Source organism: Cibotium barometz, chromosome 30 (genome assembly GCF_041138505.1).
Source record: "Cibotium barometz isolate CiBa-2024 chromosome 30, ASM4113850v1, whole genome shotgun sequence".
Taxonomy (NCBI): Eukaryota; Viridiplantae; Streptophyta; class Polypodiopsida; order Cyatheales; family Cibotiaceae; genus Cibotium; species Cibotium barometz.
This window is the reverse complement of record NC_141075.1, coordinates 33,474,511-33,486,731: the sequence shown is the minus strand read 5'-3', so window position 1 is coordinate 33,486,731 and position 12,221 is coordinate 33,474,511. Positions and strand designations below refer to the sequence as shown.

Genomic DNA, 12,221 nt, shown 5'->3' with positions numbered 1-12,221 from the left:
TCATGAAACATATGCTCTCTCTTTTATTTCATCATGTTTACTCTACAACATTAGTTATCATGCTCACGGGAAAAGTGAAACAAAAGAATAATAAAAAATGTAAAAATATTTTTTGGTAAAAATTTACATTTTTACATTTTTACTTTTTTTAATACTGAAGTTAAAATGGTTAACATTAACACTAACTCTAACCCTAATAAAAACGATAATGTATATGATATTTGGTAATTATTTATTGAGGACCTTGTAACTAGTGCTTCTCTCTCTCACACATGCACACACCCCTCACTATCTCTCTCTCTCTCACACACATCTCTCTCTCTATCTCTATTATGGAGGCTCTGCTTATTTTCCCCAACAATGGCACATGTGAGATGAGGGTATCTTTAAGCAATGGTTGGCAAAGGCTTTGTGAACAAAGAATTTCTTATTCGAAAATGTTTACCTTCACAGTTCAAGAGTTTAGAGGTGATCACAATCATAGAAGATAAAGAGACACGTGTTGCCCTTGTTCCAATTCAAGATATAGAAGGCAAGGAGCTCTACCTCCTTGATGACCTGATATCTCTTACATATGAGGTATATGTAAGCTCAAAAGCCAATACATCAATTGGTACCTCTAATTATGTGAATATTAAAAGTTTAACAAATTCTGATTATAGTGTGCTACAAAAGACAACTGTACTAGACGCAGTGCCTCTATATACCTAGTTACCCAACCATGAAGTACTTTCACCCTTGAAATCGAAAAGAACTGTAGAGTTCTTATTGAACATGAGGAAAGAGGACACTTTGACAAAGTTGGTGAGGTGCATACCATGGGTGTTTAAGGTAAATTAGCTTCCTAGGTTTTATGATGGGGATGTAATATTTGAGTTTCTTGCCACCATGGGTTCTATATCAAGCATGGATGGTATGGATCATAAGAACAATGGCCACATGTGGACAAAGATATTTGAGTTTCTTGCCACCATGGGTTCTATATAAAGCATGGATGGTATGGATCATAAGAACAATGGCCACATGTGGACAAAGGTAGCTACAAAGGTAGCTACATCAAATGTCAACTTTTGAGGGGTGTGTAGGATAAGCCATTGCATAGGTGAAATGTATTTTTGCACATCACATGCCCTTTGTATTTGAACAATGGCTCCCCTAATGACATTAGTTTGAAAGGGTGCATAAAGAAAACTTATGCAGTTGGTGTCGTAGCCATTAATTATGGAAAGCTCAATTGTCACTATTGCAAAAAGATAGCAACTTGCAACAAAGAATCGTGTGTGTGCTATGTGTATTATGGCATGCCTAACATGGCTTCTAATACACACCGGAACTCATTCACATGGTGTCGAGGCCAGAACACCAAAGGCATTTCTTGATAAGTCTAAAGCAATGCTTCAAATAGTACTTACAGTAGATGCAGGTGCTGGTCCAAGGAAGGTGTAGGTGTGTGTTGCCAAGTAGTTAGTATTAACTTCATTAGTCCGAGAAGGGGATCAAGGACATGAGCTTGGTGATAAAGAATTCAATAATGTGCTAGAAGAACTTGGCCCGCTAGTTAAGAACAAGTGGTGAGCTAAATTAGAGAAGCATTTTTTAAGGCCATATATACAAAATGATTAAAATTTTCTTTCTTTTAGGTTTCAAAGGTTAGTAGTTCACGCACGCCAAGGACCACCTAAGTCATCATTTGGATATGATGACTTGCTATGTTTGAAGAGGGATTACAATTATGACTTCTTCCATATGGGAGCCGATTTCCAGGTTAAGGCAATGAAACTCAACGTTGTTTTGTTTTCAAGATGTCTACTAAGGGACTAGCCGTGGTGTCAAACTCATTAATAGAATGAGGCGTTCACGGAATAGTGATCGAAGAAGAGCTTGAATTCAATTTGACCAAACTAGAGGCATCATGGATTGGGTAATAATGGCTTATCACATTTATGATCGAGGGTAGTAACAATGGCTTGTCGCTATTTTGAAAGAAAAACGTTTTTTGTTATTACCTCTTTTAGCATATTGACTTTTAGTTGCAGAATAATGTCATGGTGGCACACAGATTTGAAAAGGCATACTTACTTCTTTGGTTTCATGGATTGCCATTAGAGAAGTTTACAATGAAGGACAAGAAATGAAAGGTCGGGAACACTCATTTTTATTTCATTGGGCACAAAGCCTAAATATACATACTGGAAAGTATGTTATAAAGGTTATCCAAGGTGTGCATAAGAGCATGTGCGAGAAGTGGCAGACTGAGTCAACAAAAAAGGCTGCACTAGCTCAAGGGGTGACTTATCTAACAATGGTGGCATAGTGGAAATGTAAACGATTCAGATATACCTACCATGGATCTTTGGCAGAGCTTGTGGGAAGTGTGATTGCACATTGGGGCAATGTAATGATTTCGAGATGCATAAGAACCATTGTCTTGAAAACTAGTGTCTTTATTCATGTTTCTAATATGTCTCTAACTATTGCATATAGGTGGAGAAGAGCGATGATCAATCATGTACACCATGAACAAACTGGTTAGAGTCTAAACATGGAAGCTAGCTAGTTGGGGAGGGTTTCAAATAAAAAATAACACTCTACAATGCATGTGTATCAGACATGGCTAAATGCTTTCTTATAGAGTGCAAAGAAATATTCATACATGATGGGCAAGCATATCAGAGAAGGTTCAAGTCTTGAAAAGCTCATTGAGAGGAGGGAAAATGTACATACTCTAAGCCCCAGCATAAGTTGTATGGACACAATAAAGAGTAACACTTCAGGCAAACCTGTGTACAAGGCCCCAACACCTTTGGCAGGTGATTGGGAATCAGCCCGACACAAGAGACAACAATGTAATGTAATTGATGTAGATGATGATGCTAGTCATAGACCTGAGTACAACGTGCACATGAGAGATAGGAAGTCTATTGGACATCGTAGGAAAATAGCCTTCATGGATGAAGATGTGGTCATAACAAGAAATGAATCGAGTGACAAAATCATAAAGGAAGCACATAAGACATTTTGGGCAATTAGGAGAACTCCAAAGGGTAGCAAAGTAAAGTGTTTAGGTTATGTAGGTAGTAGTAAGTGTGGTCGCATGATTGTAGGATGTGCAAAAGGAGTACCTGCACCATCTCTTTTTTCAACAAGGTCTCATACTGCTCGGAAAACTCGTCAAATGATGTGGTTTTGCAATAATTGTTAAACAATCCTAAAATAGGATTGATCATGGTGGTAGACATAGATTAAGAAGCATAATTAAGGTGGATTAAACCACACTAAGAACTCCATAAGAGAGAGAGAGAGAGAAGAGATTACAAACTCAAGACTCAATCCTATTGCATATCACCAATGAACCATACAATGATATAGGCCCTCTAGCCTTATTCACTTTACATATCATCATCCAAGTGGCAACTCCTTTTCCACTCTTTTGGTCAACACTCACACACCATACAATATTACATGTGGCATTCTTATCTTGCCACAATATCGTGCACCTCTAGGGTGCTTTTCCACACACACATCACCGTTGATTACATCTCTCAACACCCCCTCTTAATCGAGGTGTTCCATAACTCACCCATCACCCATCACCCTTATCAATGTAGCACTGCATAATCGCAATCGCTACCTCTCAGCAGTAAAAATGACATCATGCATACATGGGTTATGGACAAGAACATTGACCATCCCCCACACAATGTGCCTACTATATGGCCAGTGTGGCTGAAGGCACAAATTTGACAATTGAGGAGGTAAATGCATTGGTGCTTGCAAGGTATAACTTACAGAGTAAGCCATCACATTTAAAAATGATATGTCATGAGGAGATGGTCGTCGCACGAGATACTGAACAAGCTTTTCAGAAGAAGCTGCGCAGTGAGATGAATCATGCGTTATGTCAAGACCACTGCACATTATAGTCTTCTTTATGAGTATGGTAAAGGCTTAGATGTATATGGCTACATAGATGCAGATTGGGCAGGTAGCTTATATGAGATAGGAGATCTACTAGTGGTTATGCCTTTACATTTTGGAGTGCAGTGGTGAGTTGGAGTAGCAAGAAGCAATCCACTGATGCTTTATCAAGTACAGAAGAGGAGCAGCCATAGTTGTATGTGAAGGAGTATGGTTAAAAAATCTCCTGGGGGTGATTTGGGTGAGCCTATTGAGGGCAAGGTTGTCATACATTGTGACAACATGCGCAGCATCTAAAAATTGATTTTTTCATGCGCAGACCAAACGTATAGAGGTCCACTATCATTTTGTCAGGGGAGAAAGTGTTGGATGGGATAATGGACTTGAAGTTTGTGAAGACTGAAGAGTAGGTTGCTGACATATTTATGAATCCACTTTGGAGAGAGAAGTTTGAGTACTCCCATACCATGTTAGGAGTACATGCCATGAGCTTGAGGGGGAGTGTTGATAGCCCAAGCACATCTTCATCTATGGCTGTACATCATGAGCTTCAGAGGGGCTGTTGAGTTTACAATCTCGATGACAATTAGAGTCAGGCACGATATGTGATGACATGGTAGGCAGTAGCATGTGTGTGACAATAAATGGCCACGTCTAGCTGGCCACAGTGTGTGGACATTGGATAGTTTATTTTGTGTGTGAACACAACACATGTAGTGTGTGGTTGTGTAGTTTTCTTCTATTATGCATTGTGTGAGTGGATATGGCTTCCCTCTATGTTTAGGGTTAGATCAATCTATTAGGCTTTTCTCTCATGTGTGTGTGCTCTCTAATTATTTATTTTCTTGTCACCTTTATGTGCCATAGTCGTGTCCATGCAAATCTATAAATACATGGCCCACCGCTTCCTTTCCCTCACATTTTACTCTCTCCCTATCCAAACTCTTGCCAATTGTTTTTGTCTTGATCTCTCACCTTCAAGCCTGCTATCCTAAGTAGTAGGGCCACACATTTGGGCTCCTCCCTTGAGGTCTTCACCCATACCCCCGAGAAGAATAAGCACTTGGTGGGGAGCGACTTTGAAGAATATGCAACTTACCCCACCCAACTATCACACCTGGGTGAGACCTTGATGCTCTAGATGAGTGGACATGCTGCCGACATCCTTATTAAAAATAATCATAAGGTGGAGCACAAGCTCCTCTACTTTACAAGGCCTTGTTAAAGAACTGTCATTGTAGACCTAGCCATCGTGGCCCATGTGGAGTAGATTGGACTGGATGGCCTACCCAACGCTGGAACCATGGCAGCTAGATTTATTAAATTGCCTCTACTTTATTGAGAGTTATGACACAAATGCTACCACAGGACAAGTGTTGGATAGTGCAAGCCAAGTTTAGACCATCCACCTCATCCTCAACCTTGTCTGCGAAGCACTTCAACTCCTGCAGATGGACCAACCCTATGTGCGCCTCACAAACACAACATGACTTGTTCACGGCACTTACTAGAGCACCATCACCAAGGATGGGGTAGAGTGGTCCAATATCACCCAACAAGAGTTTATCATGCTAGCCACTGAGTGGACCAACCATTTTAGTCGATGCATCCTATCTACACTACCTAGACTCCACCAAGGCGTACTTGTGTCAATTGGGCTAAGTACATGTACGGTTCCACTTCCATTCCGATCTCTCTCACTCTGATCCTCACCAGGCTCCTCTCCACTCCACTCCTATACTAGAATCAAGGCACAAGACGTTGAAGCCTGCCATAAGGCCGTCGAAGAGGAGGCACAACACAAGGAGGTTTTTAATACAAACTTGCAGGAGACACCCCCACCCCCGGGCTCTTCTCCACTCCCTCCTCACTTCTCAGAAGCCAGCCCGTGTTCCCCCGCCTCCTCCCAGCACAACACACTAGAAACCCTCCGTTGGGTGCGATCGGGAAACTTCTGATCATAGAAAGCATACCCTGAGGGCATTTGTTTCACTCATGATGCAGTGCTAGACGGACTTCTCAAACTTGGCCCGTGAGCTCATCACAACTAGATGACAGATTGCATGTACATGCAGCAAGAGCAAGGGACAATGGAGTTACAATAGATGTTGCTAGCAAGGGCCCAAGAGGAACAGAGCTAGGAGGCCATAGTCGCCAACCATAACCTCCAATGGGCATTGGAGGATCATGAGCTTACCATCGCCAACACCCTCTCCTTTCTCATTGAGCTTCAGCCCCAACAGCTCCAAGAAACCCAAGACATCGAATAGCAGGCATTACATGCCCTCTCTCTTTCGAAAGGAAAAGCCAAGGACTTGCCACAGACAGCAGCTCAAGATAAAGACAACCACAATACCACCACCCTCCCCTTCTAAGAATAGAAGGAAGTTGCCAAGGAAGCCCTCTGCCCCACAAAGCCTCCCAGCTTGAAGCCACAAAGGCTGGAGCCACCCAAACCCCACCCACCCCATCTGGCCCTGGCCCTAGTGCACTCAAAAATAAGGTCGATGCATTGATGGACACCACCACCGAACTCCCCACCCTTGCCATCCCTCCCCAAAACCCCACCCAAATCCTTGATATCCACATCCGTGCCATTCGCCTAAATTTACTCCAACATGACATCTTCATCAATGAACCCATCTCCCAAGATAAATTTTCGTATATCCTCACCAAGATCCCCCTCGTCTCCATCTCCCTACCGGCCACCTTTTTTTTTCCAGGCCAAATTTCCTTCACACACCCCACCATCTTTTTTTATTTTCTTTCCACCCCCTCCAAGACAATGTCATGAAATGGTCCCATCTCCTTCGATTCAGGCAACCCATAGAGCAAAATGCCCCATCAAACTTGCGGTCCCAGATGGGCTCTGCCCTTATCCATACTCCTTCCCCCTCACCACCGATGCCCTTTGCTACCTCCACTGCACTGGCTGAGACATTACCTACACAACATACAAATCCCTCTGCCCATACGAGATTCCACCTTATACAGTTGAGGGCCTCCTCATCCTTTACCAAAGATGCCATCTTTAGCTTGAGGTCATCTAGGCCATGGGGATCATGAAGTTTGATGACTCCCACGTGGCCTTCCTCATGGATTTCACCCTCCCAGAAATTGCTAAAGTCCTTGGTCAGTTTGTTCCTCAACTAGACAATCTTTCCATCCTTGAATTTCGATCCAAAGGATGAAGGAACCTTCCCCGTATTGTTGGTGGTACCCTGCAAAGGAGAGGGGAGTAACAACCCTTACTATCCCCATCATGTGGCAATGATCTCTTAATAACAGACCTTAATATCCCCATCATGGAAAAGGGTGAAGGTTGAGGAGATGCTTATGATTCTCATGTAGAGCTCAGAGGAGGATGATCTTGTGTGCTGATGGGGATATATGGCCACTCTCTCATCGTTAGAGTGACTTGACGATGACCTTGTCTTGACAGGGATATATGACCATTGGCCTTTTAACATAGAGAGTTGTTGAGGATCGGTTTAAAGAAACACAAGGTAAGAAGGTGTGGGTGCTGGCACACACAGACACACGCTGTGAACTTGTAGTCATTATCCATCGAGGACACGCGACTCTCTCTACCATCTTGTTACCTTGCTTTTTGGGCATCCCTTCTCTCGTCTTATTTATCAAAGCTTTTTGAGGATGTGGACTCGGATGCACAGCATTCACCCATGGCATACACAAAAGCAAATTGCCTTGAAGGAGGCCGCGCTGGCATGGCCTCCTCCACAGTTTTTTTGGGGTGATGACGGAAGTGGTTTTCTTTGATGTATCTATGGTTATGGCATGGCTCCAAAAAAAATAAAAATTAAAAAAAAAGGAAGTCCTAAAAATCTTTCACTGTATAAGCATGAAATTCACCAAAAACAAAATGCCTTGAAGGAGGTTGTGCCTCATCTAGGGCAATGTTTTTTGTGATGGAAGTGTTGTTCTTTGCTGAATCTATGGTTATGGCATGGCTCCATTATTTTAAAAAAAAAACACAAAAAAGGAAGTCCTAAAAGTCTTTTATTTCATAAGCATGAAATTCCAAAAAAACATTGTGGCATCCTTCAGGGATTTGTTCTTGTGATAGAAGTTTTGTTCTCCACAAAAAAGGAAAGGAATTCATTGCTACATAATCATGAAATTCAAGAAAATTAACACATTAAGTACCCACATAATCTTGCATGTTGGGCAATGGGGGTGGATATGCCATGGCACTGCCTCATAATGAAGAGAATTTCCCACGTGAATCCAACTGCCTTGAAGGCACCCTGACACAGTGAATTTCCCATGGCATATACAAAAACAAATTTCCCCGAAGGAGGCCACGCCAGCGCGGCCTCCTTTGGGAAATTTTTTTTGTGTGAATTTCATGAATACATGCCATAGCCACACTTTAACCATAGATGCAATAAGAAATTTTTAGTATTGTCGTTTTGGTGAATTTTATGAAAACTATCTTTTCTTTTAAATTGGAGCAATACCACAACCATAGACACTGCCAACAACAAAGGATGATTTTTCGTCTTAGGTCTTGACAGTGGGCACGGTCTTGACGCGGGCACGGTCTCTTTCAAGGCACCCCACCACTAACAGCCCTTCGCTATATGCATGATCTTGATGAAAGAAAAAAGATGGCATTTCAACCGTGCCTACAACCATAGATTCAGCCAGCAGCAAAGAATGATTATGTGTAGTTGTGTGGCCATCACCGTAGAGAGCAGACAGCAATCATTATGCACAATATATATGGTATTGTATTAAAAAAAAACCCCAAGGACGCTGCGCCGGCGCGGCCTCCTTGAGGGTTTTTTTTTAACAATGATAGGCCGCGTAGCGTGGTGAGATGGTAATTGCTTGGCTCGCCCTGTGGACAATTGCCCATTCCAACGACATCATCTATGTGCACTTCCCGGTGGTGTTGGCTCTAGGGTTTCTGTCTCCGCAGATATGGCAGCGTGCTTTTCCCTGCAAGATCTCCGCAGATATGGCGGCGTGCTTCTGCCCTGCAGGATCTTTGCTCATCAGTTTGTCGCGATCCTATCCAGTCCCTCTTAGAGTCCTCAGTTCCCAGAGCGAGTTTCTTCTGACCACCTCTTCCGCAGGTAGCCTACCATAGCAGCAACATGGCCCGCTCTTCCATTTTCCGCCGTTCTGGCACACAACCTCTTGCGGGTTTTTTTTTTAAACACGCGGTCTCTTGATAGGGTTTTTTTAAAACAACCGATGCGTTGGGGAACTTAAGAAACATCGTCGACTGCATACGTTGAGAACCTGCCTCACCATACTTGACAACAGCGCGCGCTCAAATAAAAAAACCCCCTCAAGACGCCGCTTAAGGGGTTTTTTTTTTAACAACCGACACGTTGGTAAACTTAAGCAGCATCACCGACTGCATACGTTGAGAACCTCCCTCACTCGCCTACCATACTTGTTGACAACAACAATCGCCTACCATACTTGACAACAGCCATCACCTACTGCATACGTTGAGCACCTCGCATACTTGACAACAACCATCGCTCTCCATCTCTCTCTCATGCCCCATCAGCACCGCCTTCCCTATCTTCTCTCTATCTTTCTTTGCGTGCGCTGCACCCGCTAAAGCCACAACCGGTCCATTCGCCTATCTTTGTGTGTGTTGGAGGATCCCCACCTCATCTCCAGCAACATTCTAGGCTAGAGGCTCCCCACCTGCTCCCAGTTGTCCACCGTTGTTCCACAAGATTGGGAGCTATTTTCACGAAGATTTACAAGAAGAGCATTTACTTCGACTTTGAGGAAATTGGTAACACTATCGGTGCATGGGATCTCTATGGCTCTGACTATCCATCTCCATACAACGATTTGCAAAGCAAGACTTTCTTCGAGACATTTGGCGGTGGCTTCACTAAGCATGGGCTTTTGCTCAAATTCTTGGTTCTGGTGGGAGGTGGTGGTACCCATTCTTGCCTTTATCAACTCCTCTAACTCTGGAGATATCTTGCCCGTGCATCCTCTCCATCGATAAGCACCCCCATCCCCATTCCACATATTTTTTACAAGTGTTCAAGCAAAACCCCCACCACCGTGCCTTTATATTGTATAGTGGGGGACCCTAGATAGCCATCCCTCCCTCGTGGTTGCTCAAGTGCGGGTGTGATCATCTTCACCCATTACCTTTTGTTTTCTATGTATGCCTAGGTTATCGCACTAGATGCTTTTCTCGGGAAGTTGTGCCAAAGAGGTGTCCTCTTTTTACAGTTGGGTTGTCTTAGTGGATGCTTTACTTGGGAGGTAGCCCCAAAGGAATTGTCTAAGGAATGAGTTCATGCCTCGGAGTTGTCTTGTTGGATGCTTTGCCTAGGGGACAAGCTTGCAAGAGGAACAACTATATCTACTTCTCTTAGCATTCACTTGGATGGTGAATGGAGGAGTGGCGGGTGACCTGTAGATGGCTAGCCAGGTCCTCTACCATCTCTCCAAGCTCTCGAACCTCATCGGTACCACTATAAATTGCTTGATTAGATCAATCTTTTGATACCTTGAATGAATAAATTTGACTTGATTAGACCAATCTTTTGATACCTTGAATGAATAAATTCTAACTAAATCAGTGCTAATTGAATTGTTTTTTATCGAATTATTTCTAATTGAATCAGAAGTAATTCTGATTGCTGATTGAATAAGTCCTGCTGATTGAATCAAAATTAGTTCTGATTGAATCAGTGTTGATTGAATCAAAATTAGTTCTGATTGAATTATTTTTTACCAAATTAATTCTGATTAAATGAGTGCCAATGCTGAATTAGTGCTGACCGAATCAACTCTAACTGAATCAGTGCTGATTGAATCAATTCTGATTGATTCAGAATTGATTGAATCAGTGCTGATTGAATTGATTTTGATTGAATCAGAATCAATTCTGAGTGAATCAGTGCTGATTGAATTGATTATGATTGAATCAGAATCAATTCTGAGTGAATCAGTGCTGATTGAATTGATTTTGATTGAATCAGAATCAATTCTGAGTGAATCAGTACTGATTGAATTGATTATGATTGAATCATAATCAATTCTGACTCAAGTGCTGACTCAATCATAATTAATTAAATCAGTGCTGATTAAATTGATTATGATTGAATCAGAATCAATTCTGACTCAGGTGTGCTGACTGAATCAGTGCTAGCTGAATCAATGCTGATTGAATCAGAATCAATTCTAACTGAATCAGTGCTGAATGAATTAGAATAAATTCTAACTGAATCAGTGCTGAATGAATTAGAATAAATTCTAAATTAGTGCTGAATGAATTAGAATAAATTTTGACTGAATCAATGCTGAATAAATTATGAATGAATTAGAATAAATTCTAACTGAATCAGTGCTGAATGAATTAGAATAAATTCTAAATTAGTGCTGAATGAATTAGAATAAATTCTGACTGAATCAATGCTGAATAAATTATGATTGAATCAGTGCTAAATAAATACCAACTGAATCAATTTTGACTGAATCGGTGCTAGTGTTGAATCACCGCTGACTAAATCAGTTGTGATTGAATCTTTTGAGCCGTATGCTTGGTGTTGGCTCAAACTCCAAAGTGCTCAATGTGATGGTGTAATTGAGTTTGAATCGTTACTAATGAAGCCTGAAGGTGTACTAGCTGTGAAGAAAAATCTCTATACAAAAACACATGTTATCAATTCCTAGATGCGTTGAATTTGTGTTGCACACCTATGGTGTTCTCATTACTGGCCTTTTTGTGGGAAGAGTGTTTTCCTGTTCTTCAATCTTTTTATCACACATTTCTATAGCCCTAAGTGCATCATTGAAATTGCCACCTATTGCTTCTATATCAAGCATTGAAAATTCATCAGTGGCATTTGGATCTATAAAATGTGAAGCGACTTGACACCCATCTTCCATAAAACCAAGACAATAGTCTTCCCTCAAATTCAAGAGCTTCTCGATATCTACGAGGAGTATAAAATCTTTGAATGATATCCTTCTCTGAAACCTCTCTAGAAATATCCCTTTCCTTTGGAACACTTAAACTTTCCTTAAAGTTTACAGCATCAAAATTAATTCTCATTATTTGTTCTTATGGATATATCCACAACCATTTCTACATCATTCATTTCTTCTTGGTTTTTAATATCCCCTAAAAATGCTATAGATTGGACACCAAAACTATCAATATTGCACTTTCCAGAATCCTCAATTCCTACTTATGCATGCAGTTAGAAAAGAAAAGCCACATGATGCTGAACAAGACTGCATTTCCTATTATTTTACTTTGACTTCTCCACAATGAATGTCACATT

The 12,221-nt window shown here is 41.6% G+C and overlaps 1 protein-coding gene across 1 annotated transcript in view; it reads left to right on the top strand.

Moving 5' to 3' along the window:
- Window positions 1-393: 393 nt before the first annotated feature.
- Window positions 394-12,221, top strand: part of LOC147621403 (pentatricopeptide repeat-containing protein At3g53360, mitochondrial-like) — a 31,313-nt gene continuing 19,485 nt past the window's right edge. Inside the window, exon 1 of the mRNA XM_086824451.1 lies at window positions 394-613. Within this exon, the coding sequence (XP_086680577.1) occupies window positions 394-613 (220 nt within the window). The remainder of the gene's footprint in view (window positions 614-12,221) is intronic.